At 40.9% G+C, this 13,818-nt stretch overlaps 1 protein-coding gene and 2 long non-coding RNA genes across 3 annotated transcripts; all 3 read left to right on the forward strand.

The window, feature by feature from the left end:
* The first annotated feature begins 2,905 nt into the window (after nt 1-2,905).
* Nucleotides 2,906-5,312, forward strand: LOC133854775 (uncharacterized). The gene is made up of 4 exons (XR_009896850.1): nt 2,906-3,020; nt 3,098-3,163; nt 3,609-3,663; nt 5,014-5,312. It is a non-coding gene; the product is annotated as an uncharacterized LOC133854775 (long non-coding RNA).
* Nucleotides 5,313-5,647: 335 nt separating this feature from the next.
* LOC133853905 (uncharacterized) lies at nt 5,648-6,709 on the forward strand. The gene has a single exon (XM_062289928.1). It carries the CDS (start codon nt 5,648-5,650, stop codon nt 6,707-6,709), a length of 1,062 nt encoding a protein of 353 aa, XP_062145912.1.
* Nucleotides 6,710-11,489: 4,780 nt separating this feature from the next.
* LOC133854798 (uncharacterized) lies at nt 11,490-13,250 on the forward strand. Its single transcript, XR_009896858.1, has 2 exons — nt 11,490-11,601; nt 12,952-13,250. It is a non-coding gene; the product is annotated as an uncharacterized LOC133854798 (long non-coding RNA).
* Nucleotides 13,251-13,818: the final 568 nt, after the last annotated feature.

Genomic DNA, 13,818 nt, shown 5'->3' on the forward strand with positions numbered 1-13,818 from the left:
CTAGGTTTTATCAAGCCAAACGCTCAGTTGAACCTGCAACCTATAAATAGAGGTCCCTAGGCTTGAGAACTGCAAGAATTAGGTATTGAATTCCTTAGTGCTTAGAGAGTTATATTATAAGAGTATTGACCTAAGTTAGTCTCTCTGAAGCCATTGCTGTGTGTGTTGTTGCTGCACTAATCTGAAGTCTATCTTAGGGGTTGGCCCTAAGATAAAAGATTCCATTGAAGACCCCTTCAAGTAGGAGGCCTGGTTGATGGGCATTCGTGTTAGGCTACACTTTAGAGTGCAAGGTACGACCACTACATCAGGGGTATGTGAGTGCTACTACTTTGTAACTAGTCTTGTCTTCTGAATAGTGGATATCCTGGGTTTGGCTGCCCCGGAGTGGTTTTTCTCATATTGAGTTTTCCACTTCGTTAACAAAAATTCTTGTGTATTTTACATTCCACACTAATACTTTTTTGTTAACACTTTGTGCACACACACTTGCTTTGTGTTAGAAGTCATTTTTAATTTTTCAAAAATGAAGGTCAAAATTTCATTCATTAACATTGAAATTTTGTTCATTACAAAAATTTGTACATACGAAGTAAATATACATCTGAAGAAGGAAACCCGAGCCTCATAGTTAGCTTTCAGGCTGCATCATCTTCTAGAGGATCATCATAAGGATTTAGGGTGATGGAACCCCAGCGCAGGACATCGGGCATAAAATCTATGCGAACTCCTCCATTTCCTTGATGGCCTCATCCGGGATCCTAACTAGAAGCGACCCAACAGTGTTTGGGTCGAACTTGTATTAAGGTTTTGTTGCCACCAAAGTTCAAAAATTCTTGAACACCCAGTTGAAGCCCCGACCCTAGCTCTGGTCTCGGAGATAAGGCACATAACTTAGCTGTTTCAAATAACGCTTTGTTTTAGCCTTGCATTCATCGTATCTGGCCTGAAGTCTGATCAAAAGGCTCTCTGATTTATCTTGTGCCTTTACAGCTTTGCTCTTCTCAGCCTCAAGCCTCTCCACCTCGGCCTTAAGTTTTTCCTTCTCAGCTTCAGTGACCTCGACATTTTTGCAGGCTTTAGAGCATTTGTTTTGAACAGCCCACAACCGAGACTCTAGTTGATCCAAACGATCGAGCTCCTTGGACAAACCCTTGACATAGCGATTATACCGCTCGTTAGTGTCGAAGACTTCCTTCTTCAACCCAGTATTGATAGACCGTTCCTCATATATTATTGAGTCCCGGGAGACAAGCTTTTCATCTTGGGATTGAAGGAGAGCTTTCAAAGTTGCTACTTCCTTTTCAAATCCTGAGAGTTTAGCTTGCACCTCGGGAGCTGGAGCAGTCGGCTGTACTTCTTGACGCCTCTTGAAGTTTTGCCAGAGGACTGTCATCTTCACCAAAAGCTGGGAAATCAAAGAAAAGAGAAACTCAGAACAAATTGCGTGTTAACATAAAATTGTCCCAAACAGAGGGCTATTTCGAAAAGTTTACCTAATAGTGAGAAATGAGGATGCCTTGGGCAATCCTCTCGGGAGAAGCGGTCCCTGCATGCGCCAAGACTCCCTCGAGAATGAGATTCTTGATGGCCTCCATAGGATGTCCAAGAACACCCCTGCCCAGAACCTCGAAAGCCACTCTGAACCTTGAAAAACTGGGTTCCTCGGAAGCTGGAGTAGCCCCAATATTAGGAGCCACTTCAGAGTCAGTTGGCCTCTGGCCAGATGTGCTAGCCTCAGGATTGGCTCCAGGCCTATCTTGTACTTCAGTAGGTTGAGGTGCCCGGGCCTCACAGTGCCTATACTTTCAAGATCAGCTTCTGGGCCCGCTAGAACTCCCGCATGTTAAGGAGTTTCGGGCCTCATAGCGCCTACGCCTTCTAGTGTTCCCCTTTCACCCTCCTCGGTTTGATCTGCAGAAGGACTAGACCTCGAAGATATCCCATGCTCTGCTTCGTAATCAGGCTCAGGAGGTGGAGGGGTACCCATTCACTCCGCAGAAGGAGTCCTAGGGGTGTGCTCCTCCTCCATGTCTTCGGCGAAAGTTTGGTTTTAGGGGGTGGTGGCCTCTTCATCATCATCACCAACAGACTCATTGCCTGAAAAGGCAGACTCTTGGCAAACCTCATCGACATCAGAGGGCCTTATAACCAGCTTGCCCCACATCCGCTCAACCTCCGAGATTATTCCTGCCAGGAGTTCTCGGGGCCCGAATTTCCTATCCTTGGCCATATGTTTAACCCGACTCGAAGCCGGCTCAGGGCGTGTCTTAGGGGTAGGCTCTGCCTCCCCTTCTATTCTCTCAGGCCCAGGACTTGTTACCCCCTAAACCCTTGCATCTTGCTCTTCATGATTAACATCCGAGCCATTGTGCGACCCCTTGGAGCTAGTTTCATCCCTTAGTCCAAAAGTCGGCAAGGCTCCCGCTCCTTGGGTCAGGGAGACTTCTCGAACAAAACCTTGGAAGCTCGCTGAGCCTTCCTCTGTGTTGGTCTCAGGCTCAGTGCTCTTCAGAGGAGTCCTCTTCACACCAGAAGCAGCCAAGGGAATAGCTTGTTTCTTCTTCTTCAAAGGAACCTCCTTTGGATTTATAGCAGCAAGGTCGGAAGTTCTCTTTTTGGTGGCTTGTCTCAGGGATTGAGGGGCATCACCCTTTTTCTTGGTTGTGCCTCTCTTACTGACCGTCTTTTTGTTTTCTGGAATCGTGTATTCAAGGAATCACCTCTGAAATAATTAATTAAGTAAAAATATTATATATATATATATATATATATATATAGGGCCGCACGGCCTTTCATATGAAAGGTCGTACGGTCAGTTGCATGAAATGGCCGAATGGCCATTTCATGAACTGAAGGGCATTCGGCCCTTCAGTTTTTAAAAAAAAAAAAAAAAAAAAAACGTGAGAGGTTTTTATACAAAAGTCTAGATCTACGAAGATCCAACGGTCGGATCTTCAATCCGTTTTCGGAAACGTGATCCTTGCACTCGGATCTACGTTCTTACCGATTGATTTAAGGTAAAACACTAAACTCATGATTTTATGATTTTTGGGTAAAATCCTAAAATATGAGTTTAATCCTCTATATTCTTTAGGTATTTGAACTTATTGGAGTTTACTTGAGGCTACCCAAACTTTGGGTTGAAGTTTGGAGAACTTGGGTAAGTTTTTCCTCAAGCCCTAATTTTTGAGTATTTGATATTTGTAGGATTTTAGGGGATTTACATTTAGTAAATGCCATTGTGTTAATAAATATTGTTATTGGGGTTGAGTTTGGGTAAACCCTAATTTAATGGATGAAATTAATTTGAGGTTTTTAATTATTTAAAAATTAGGTTGTTAATTTATGGGCTAATTGTGGTGATAGTGATGATTAACCCTAAATTAACCATGAGTTTTATAAAATAAATAAATAAATAAATATTTGTAGGGTTAGGTTTTAATGTTAGTAATTTGTATAAATTGAGGATTTTATTGATAAGCCTAGAACTATTATTAAGTATGAGCTTAGGCAATTTATGGGTAGAATAGTCATTGAGCGATTCAAAGTGAAAATTAGTGTAATTATTGGAGGGAAACTAAATTGATGCAATATGTTATGTACAGCGGCACTTTGTGGATTGAGCCTAGGACTTATTAGTGTTGGTGTGCAAGCAGTCAGGTGATATTTTACTCACTGAGAAACTGTTATTTTTATATATTATAGAATTGCAAAAGATATATGTTGTTTTATAAATCCAAACCAACTGTATGTTGAATATATCTGTTTTGGTTGTTTTGAGTAGTTTCAACTATGTTCAAATAATATCAATGATGTTATGAAATGATGTATGGATGAAATGTGTAGAATTATTTTCAAAGTGTTTGAATGTGAGCTACGGTTGGGATTTAAATTATGCATAGTAGAATGATAAAGTTTCATGTTAATTGGTTTATTGTATTTGAAGAAAGCATGATTTGTAAAGAATAGGGAATAGAGTTTGAATTGTAAAGCATAAAGCATGAGCATAAAAGGAATGAAAGGACAAAGTACAAAGAATGGAAGGAATGAAAGGACAAAGCACAAGGAATGAAAGGATTGACATAAGGAATGGAAGGACAATCATGAGCATGCATATCATTGTTAAATTGTATAATGTTTTCATGATATAGAATATTGTAATTTTGGTACTAGACGTATTAGTATGCCTAAGAGTTTTAATGGCAAAAGAGCTTATGTATACTGCTATCGTCTAGTTGCATAATTTTATAACATTGAGCTTGGACGAACAAGAATATTGTCATGGTTCGGTATGAGTAATACAGCGTCCTAGGAGTAGGTAGATGAATTGTCGTGGCACGTCAATAAGAAGTGCTTGGATACTCGAGTTTTACTCTAGTAACCGCATGGACAACTACGTGCTCGACATGAAGTTGTAATGCCCTAGGATTCTGTGTTAACCATGTTCGGAAAATGATAATAAGCTTGTACTAATGAGCGAGATGGCATGTTTTAAGCTTAGTGTGCTTGGTTTTGATGTTATTGGTTGCGATATCGGTGTGGCTTGGGAGTAGGTAGATGGATTGTCGTTGTACATCAGTAAGAAGTGCCTGGATATCAGAGTCTTACTCTAATAACCGCATGGACAACTATGTGCTTTGACATGAAGTTGTAATGCCCTGAGGCACAGTGTTATCACAGTTAATAACGTTAGACTTATGTGCATTTGAGCTACCAACATAAAAGTATTATTGTAGGTGGGTTTATACGTGGTTGCTTCCATGCCAATGGAACTCCTACGTATGGGTCCAACTACATAGTATGTTTTAAATGTTTTCTGATAGTCGGTGTTTGCTAAATCAGCTACGGGAGTTTTCAAACAAAATTTTATAAATTGGTAGCTGTTATAGTGTACGCGAGACTAAAAGGAAAAGTTGGTTCTTTGCGAAAACTCAGTTAGTTTAATATCACTGAGGCGGTGAACTCATCATTTCACCTATACGGATGTGGCAAACCCCCACAACCGTATAGATGATGTCCATTTGACTGCAGGTACACCTGACTTAGAGGAGGACCCCGTAGCTGCGTATTTGGGATATTACGATTGAAGCACACCGCGACAGTCGTATTGAGTTGGACTATGGAGTTCACTCTTTTGGGGTATTTTGTATATGGCTAGTGACGTAGGTGTCACATATTCTTTTGTGTAGCCATTCTTTTGTATTAGTGGAATTGTAGCCTTAAACAGTTAGACAGATATATGGCTCTTTTGTATGGACCACATGTATATTTAGATGTGCTTTCCGTTATGAGATGTAACGTTATGATTATTCCGCTGTTAGATATTACTCTGAATATCAGGTACATGATATGTAGCATGTATGTATGTTGGCTGAGCGACACGTAGTCGCGCCACTGTGATGACCCTTTTTGTGTTTTATAAATATTTTATCCAAAAAAAAAAAAAAATGGGTCGTCACAGCAGATGGTATCAGAGCAGTTAGCTCTAGGGTTGGCTTGGAAAAGCGGAAGGCGGAAGCTTAGGATTGGCCTTAGAGTCTAGGAATACAAAAGAGCCTTAGGATTTTAAAGCTTTAACACAGATAAGAAGAAACTTTATTGAAATCTTTGTGTGCATTGTATGTGTAAGTTATGCATTTAACTTATGTACAATGTTGTTTACGTGGCTTTTCTTGGTGCAGTCAAGAGAATGCCGCCAAGACGACGTAGAATTGTACAACGAGTTGAGGAAGAGGGATCTACATATGGGAGTTGTGGTCAGACCCCTCCACCTCCACCTCCACCCCCACCTCCTCCTCCGCCTTATCCACCCCAGATGCCTGATTTTAGGCAATTCTGGGAAGCTGTTATGGCTGCTGCACCTAGGGCAGCTGAGCGAGCTCCAGCTGAGGGTAGTACTCCGGCCCTATTTCTCAGACTTCATCCCCCTGAGTTTCATGGAAATGAGGGGGCCATAGCTGCAGATGATTGGCTTACTTCTTACGAGGGGTTAGCCGAAACGGCTAAGTGTACCGACGAGCAGAAAGTGGAGTACGCCAGGCTTGTGTTCCGTAGCGAAGCACAACAGTGGTGGAAATCCAAGAAACTGCATCTTGTGACAGAATATGGACAGGGGGTTCCCATTCCGTGGGAACGCTTCAAGCAAGAGTTTAATGACCGTTTCTTCCCGCTCGCTCAAAGGCAACGATGTGCAAAGGACTTCCTAGAGCTTAAACAGGGGTCTATGTCGGTGGAGCAATATTCGGCAGAATTTATGAGATTATCAAGGTATGCTCCCTATCTTAATCCTGATGAAGGGATCAAGGTTGAGAAGTTTCGGGGTGGCTTGGCGCCACGAATCCTGGAGCGAGTCATTTTTGTAAAGGTGGCTGATTATTCTGAGATGGTGCATGTTGCCACCATGGCTGAGATAGGGATTAAGGCCGCAGCAGCAGATTACATGAGTAGGAAACGGTCCATGTCTGCGGGGACTTCTTCTACACTACCTTTCAAGAAGCAAGCTACAAGTGGTAGTGCAGGATCCCAGGGAAGAAAGAGCACTTATACGAGTCAGGGTAGTGGCAATCTTCAGAGTTGCGGCAAGTGCGGGAAGCCACATTTGGGAGAGTGTCGACATGGGTCAGGTGTATGTTACAAGTGTGGCAGGCCTGGCCACTTTGCTCGAGAATGCACCCAAGCAAGTGGAAGCAGAGGACGGGGGTCTTAGGCTAGCGTCAATCAGCCCAGGCCTACAGTTCCAGCCCGGGTTTATGCTATCACCCCAAAGAACGTCCTAGCTGAGGACAATGCCACGGATGTAGTTACAGGTATGATCCCTTTGTTTGGTAGAGTTGCTTGTGCATTGTTTGATCCGGGTGCTTCGCACTCGTTTATCTCCTCATCATATGTGAAGTTATGTAGAGTGAGCACTGAACCCTTAGAACATAATGTATGTGTGGCCACTCCTGTTGGCGACGTTGTCACTTGTAAGAAGTATGTATGCAATTGTCCTATTGCTATCAAGGGGAGAGTCTTACCGGCGAAATTAGCGGTATTTGGCATGATGGGCTTTGATGTCATTTTGGGAATGGACTGGCTATCAAAGTACAATGCTAACATGGATTGCCGTAGGAAGGAGATTACTTTTCGACCCCATGGCATGGAAGAGTTCACATATTGTGGGTCTAAAGTGCGGTCTTCTCCGCCACTACTCTCTGCCATTCAAGCTGTCAAGAATGTTAAGGATGGAGCACAGGCTTACTTGGCGTATGTACAAGCTAAACCAGAGACTAAGGCAAAGTTGGAAGAGATTCCGGTAGTATGTCACTATTCGGATGTTTTCTCTGAAATCACGGGTTTGCCACCGGACCGCGAGGTTGAGTTCTCTATTGACTTAGTGCCGGGAACTCAGCCTATTCACAAGGCACCCTACCGAATGGCACCAACAGAGTTAAGGGAGTTGAAAGAGCAACTTCAAGAGTTGCTTGATCGGGGCTTCATCCGCCCAAGTGTATCACCATGGGGAGCGCCAGTGTTATTTGTGAAGAAAAAGGATGGATCTTTGCGGATGTGTATAGACTACCGGGAGTTGAATAGGGTTACTATAAAAAATAAGTACCCCTTACCAAGGATCGATGACTTATTTGATCAACTCAAGGGAGCCTCAATATTTTCAAAGATAGACCTTCTTTCGGGATACCACCAGTTGAAGGTGAGAGAAGAGGATATTCCCAAGACGGCGATCCGAACAAGGTATGGACATTTTGAATTTTTGGTGATGCCTTTCGGATTGACTAATGCTCCTTCGGTGTTTATGGATTTGATGAATCGGGTGTTCCACGAATACTTAGATTCTTTTATGGTGGTATTTATTGATGACATATTGATTTATTCGGCCAATCGTGTGGAGCATGAGGAACATTTGAAGATTGTGTTGGAGAAGCTGCGTGAAAAGAAATTATTTGCCAAATTCAAGAAGTGTGAGTTTTGGCTTGAAGAAGTAGCATTTTTGGGCCATGTGGTAAGCAAGGATGGCCTAGCTGTTGATCCAGCCAAAGTACAAGCAGTTGTAGAATGGGAAAGGCCAACTAGTGTACGGGAAATTCGTAGTTTCTTGGGCTTAGCAGGGTATTACAGGAGGTTTATTGAGGGGTTTTCTTCATTGTCAGGGCCACTCACTGCTCTTACAAGGAAGAATGTCCCATTTATATGGAGTGATAAATGTGAAGCCAGTTTCCAGGAGTTGAAGCGCAGATTGGTTACTGCACCAGTGTTGACCTTGCCTATGGAGTCAGTTGGGTATGTGGTTTATACAGATGCATCGAAGAAGGGCTTGGGATGTGTTCTTATGCAACAAGGCCGGGTTGTGGCCTATGCTTCAAGACAGTTGAAAGAGCATGAAAAGAATTACCCCACTCATGACTTAGAGTTGGCAGCAGTGGTCTATGCGTTGAAAATATGGAGACATTATCTCTATGGAGAGAAGTGCGAAATTCACACTGATCACCAAAGTCTCAAATACTTTTTCACACAGAGAGACTTAAATATGAGGCAAAGGAGATGGCTTGAAGTCTTGAAGGACTATGATAGCAAGGTGTTTTACCATCCAGCTAAAGGTAATGTAGTAGCTGATGCATTGAGTAGGAAGTATCAAGAAGAAGAAACTGATCCAGAAGAAATTATGGGAGAGCTATCCCAACAGTTCGCCCTTGTGCAGATTGATGAAGTGATGACAGGTGGACCTCCTATTATGGCGGCACTTGTAGTAGAGCCTATGAGTATTGAAAGAATCAGAATGGCACAAGAAAGCGACCATGAGTTGCAAGATCTCAGGGTTAGGGCCAGGACAGAAGAGGTAAATGGGTTTTATCTCACTGAAAATGGGACTTTGAAGACCAGCAGTGGAAAAACAGTCATCCCTTGTGATACCGAGTTGAGGAGAGATATTCTGGATGAAGCACACCAGACACGCTACACTGTCCACCCAGGCAATAACAAGATGTATCAAGACTTGAAGAAGAGATTTTGGTGGCGTGGCATGAAGAAGGATATTGCAGAGTATGTTGCACAGTGTCATTCTTGCCAGCTTGTTAAAGCTGAACATCAGAAGCCAGCAGGGCTACTTAAACCACTTGAAGTGCCTATGTGGAAGTGGGATCAGATTTCTATGGATTTTGTAGTGGGTCTTCCAAAAGCACCAAGTGGACAGGATGCTATATGGGTTATTGTTGACAGGTTGACAAAGAGTGCCCATTTCCTTCCCATCAAGATCACTGACTCGATGGAAAGGTTAGCAGATTTATATGTGCGGGAGATTGTGAGGCTACATGGAGTACCTATCTCCATTGTGTCAGACCGTGACCCACGGTTCACTTCGAGGTTTTGGGAGAAATTACAAAGCGCTATGGGAACAAAGTTGAACTTTAGCACGGCTTACCATCCGCAAACTGACGGCCAATCGGAGAGAACCATTCAAACTCTCAAGGATATGCTTAGGTTGTGTGTATTAGATTTCAAAGAAAGCTGGATACGTCATTTGCCTTTAGTTGAATTTGCCTATAACAATAGTTTTCAGGCAACCATTGGCATGGCACCTTATGAGGCGTTGTATGGGCGCAAATGTCGATCGCCTCTGTATTGGGATGATGTTGGTGAGAGACAGTTATTGGGGCCAGAATTAGTGCAGGTGATGAAAGAAAAGATAGCATTGATCCGAAAGCGCATGCTTACCACGCAAAGCCGACAGAAAAGCTATGCGGATAAGCGACGTCGTGAGTTAAAATTTGCAGTTGGGGACCTTGTGTATCTTAAGGTGTCACCAATGCGGAATGTATTCCATTTTGGCAACAAGGGCAAGCTTAGTCCAAGGTATATTGGGCCATTCAAGGTGTTGAAGCAAATAGGTTCCTTGGCATACAAGATCGAAATGCCTCCTACTTTGGTAGGCATTCACGATGTTTTTCACGTCTCTCAATTGCGGAAGTGTATTCACGATCCATCTCAGGTGATAAATCATGAGCCTCTTGATATTCAGCCTAACTTGACATATGAGGAGTTGCCCGTACAAATTTTAGATCGCAAGGAACAACAATTGAGGACAAAGACAATTCCGCTTGTGGAAGTTTTATGGAGGAATCACGGAGTTGAGGAAGCTTCATGGGAACTTGAACAGCAGATGCGGGATAAATACCCCCACTTATTTGAGTAAACCCAGGTACGATTTTTTTTTTGATACATATCGATTAAGTGTTAGATCCTCGATAGAAGTGCATGTTTGCATGATCGTATGGCGGTCTAAGGTCCAAATTTCGATGACGAAATTTTTATAAGGAGGGGAGGATGTGATGTCCTAGAAAATATTTAATGGGTTTATTGGATAAAAATAAAAATAGGTCTACTTGGTGTGGTAAAACAAAACAAAATGTTTCATTTTGATCCTATAGACTAGTAATTATAGCTAAGAAAATAAAATGCAGAAAACATTTTAAAGGTCTAAAGAAAATTAAGAATTTCAAAGAAATGAGAAATAAAAGAAAATAAAAGAAAACAAATGAAATAATTAATTAAGTAAAAATATTATATATATATATATATATATATATATATATATATATATATATATATATATATATATAGGGCCGCACAGCCTTTCATATGAAAGGCCGTACGGCCAGTTGCATGAAATGGCCGAATGGCCATTTCATGAACTGAAGGGCATTCGGCCCTTCAGTTTAAAAAAAAAAAAAAAAAAAAAAAAAAAAAAAAAAAAAAAAACGTGAGGCGCATGCGCCTCACTTAAGTGAAAACGGGAATGAGGCAGCCTCATTCCCTTCTGCCCAGCAACGAGAAAAGGGGAATAGGAGGGAGAGGTTTTTATACAAAAGTCTAGATCTACGAAGATCCAACGGTGATCTTCAATTCGTTTTCGGAAACGTGATCCTTGTACTCGGATCTACGTTCTTACCGATTGATTTAAGGTAAAACACTAAACTCATGATTTTATGATTTTTGGGTAAAATCCTAAAATATGAGTTTAATCCTCTATATTCTTTAGGTATTTGAACTTATTGGAGTTTACTTGAGGTTACCCAAACTTTGGGTTGAAGTTTGGAGAACTTGGGTAAGTTTTTCCTCAAGCCCTAATTTTTGAGTATTTGATATTTGTAGGATTTTAGGGGATTTACATTTAGTAAATGCCATTGTGTTAATAAATATTGTTATTGGGGTTGAGTTTGGGTAAACCCTAATTTAATGGATGAAATTAATTTGAGGTTTTTAATTATTTAAAAATTAGGTTGTTAATTTATGGGCTAATTGTGGTGATAGTGATGATTAACCCTAAATTAACCATGAGTTTTATAAAATAAATAAATAAATAAATATTTGTAGGGTTAGGTTTTAATGTTAGTAATTTGTATAAATTGAGGATTTTATTGATAAGCCTAGAACTATTATTAGGTATGAGCTTAGGCAATTTATGGGTAGAATAGTCATTGAGCGATTCAAAGTGAAAATTAGTGTAATTATTGGAGGGAAACTAAATTGATGCAATATGTTATGTACAGCGGCACTTTGTGGATTGAGCCTAGGACTTATTAGTGTTGGTGTGCAAGCAGTCAGGTGATATTTTACTCACTGAGAAACTGTTATTTTTATATATTATAGAATTGCAAAAGATATATGTTGTTTTATAAATCCAAACCAACTGTATGTTGAATATATCTGTTTTGGTTGTTTTGAGTAGTTTCAACTATGTTCAAATAATATCAATGATGTTATGAAATGATGTATGGATGAAATGTGTAGAATTATTTTTAAAGTGTTTGAATGTGAGCTGTGGTTGGGATTTAAATTATGCATAGTAGAATGATAAAGTTTCATGTTAATTGGTTTATTGTATTTGAAGAAAGCATGATTTGTAAAGAATAGGGAATAGAGTTTGAATTGTAAAGCATAAAGTATGAGCATAAAAGGAATGAAAGGACAAAGTACAAAGAATGGAAGGAATGAAAGGACAAAGCACAAGGAATGAAAGGATTGACATAAGGAATGGAAGGACAATCATGAGCATGCATATCATTGTTAAATTGTATAATGTTTTCATGATATAGAATATTGTAATTTTTTTACTAGACGTATTAGTATGCCTAAGAGTTTTAATGGCAAAAGAGCTTATGTATACTGCTATCGTCTAGTTGCATAATTTTATAACATTGAGCTTGGACGAACAAGAATATTGTCATGGTTCGGTATGAGTAATACAGCGTCCTAGGAGTAGGTAGATGAATTGTCGTGGCACGTCAGTAAGAAGTGCTTGGATACTCGAGTTTTACTCTAGTAACCGCATGGACAACTACGTGCTCGACATGAAGTTGTAATGCCCTAGGATTCTGTGTTAACCATGTTCGGAAAATGATAGTAAGCTTGTACTAATGAGCGAGATGGCATGTTTTAAGCTTAGTGTGCTTGGTTTTGATGTTATTGGTTGCGATATCGGTGTGGCTTGGGAGTAGGTAGATGGATTGTCGTTGTACATCAGTAAGAAGTGCCTGGATATCAGAGTCTTACTCTAATAACCGCATGGACAACTATGTGCTTTGACATGAAGTTGTAATGCCCTGAGGCACAGTGTTATCACAGTTAATAACGTTAGACTTATGTGCATTTGAGCGACCAACATAAAAGTATTATTGTAGGTGGGTTTATACGTGGTTGCTTCCATGCCAATGGAACTCCTATGTATGGGTCCAACTACATAGTATGTTTTAAATGTTTTCTGATAGTCGGTGTTTGCTAAATCAGCTACGGGAGTTTTCAAACAAAATTTTATAAATTGGTAGCTGTTATAGTGTACGCGAGACTAAAAGGAAAAGTTGGTTCTTTGCGAAAACTCAGTTAGTTTAATATCACTGAGGCGGTGAACTCATCATTTCACCTATACGGATGTGGCAAACCCCCACAACCGTATAGATGATGTCCATTTGACTGCAGGTACACCTGACTTAGAGGAGGACCCCGTAGCTGCGTATTTGGGATATTACGATTGAAGCACACCGCGACAGTCGTATTGAGTTGGACTATGGAGTTCACTCTTTTGGGGTATTTTGTATATGGCTAGTGACGTAGGTGTCACATATTCTTTTGTGTAGCCATTCTTTTGTATTAGTGGAATTGTAGCCTTAAACAGTTAGACAGATATATGGCTCTTTTGTATGGACCACATGTATATTTAGATGTGCTTTCCGTTATGAGATGTAACGTTATGATTATTCCGTTGTTAGATATTACTCTGAATATCAGGTACATGATATGGAGCATGTATGTATGTTGGCTGAGCGACACGTAGTCGCGCCACTGTGATGACCCTTTTTGTGTTTTATAAATATTTTATCCAAAAAAAAAAAATGGGTCGTCACAACCTCATGGTTTCGTCGGTTACAAGTGTGTTGAAGTTAATGTCCTCGAACTTTTCAGCTTTTACCCTCGCTGCAAACCAATCCCTTATCCTTCCAACATCTTCTCCGTCAGTTATGCTAATGGAAGGAGGTTCGCATTGGTCAGGTCGCAACAACTGCCAGATTCGAGGCATCCTACGGTTTTTAGGCAGAACGGTGTCCTCAGGGCATTCCCACTCCTCAGACACTCGAAAGAATTGTTGTTCCCAGAACTTGTTGTTTGTCAGCCCGCTCTGGAGTTTGATGAAGACAGGGGGTGTTGGACAGCCAACTCGATCATTCCTTCCAAAGTCTGCCTCGACCAGTAGATATTGAAGAACTGAAGAATCTTCATCTCCATCTTTAAGACCAACCTCCATAGAATGTAGGAGGCGAATAGATA

This window comes from Alnus glutinosa, chromosome 13 (genome assembly GCF_958979055.1).
Source record: "Alnus glutinosa chromosome 13, dhAlnGlut1.1, whole genome shotgun sequence".
Taxonomy (NCBI): domain Eukaryota; kingdom Viridiplantae; phylum Streptophyta; class Magnoliopsida; order Fagales; family Betulaceae; genus Alnus; species Alnus glutinosa.

What these genes read in the sequence shown, in the direction of transcription:
- LOC133853905 (XM_062289928.1), top strand. Translation starts at nt 5,648, where the DNA reads ATGTACAATGTTGTTTACGTGGCTTTTCTTGGTGCAGTCAAGAGAATG.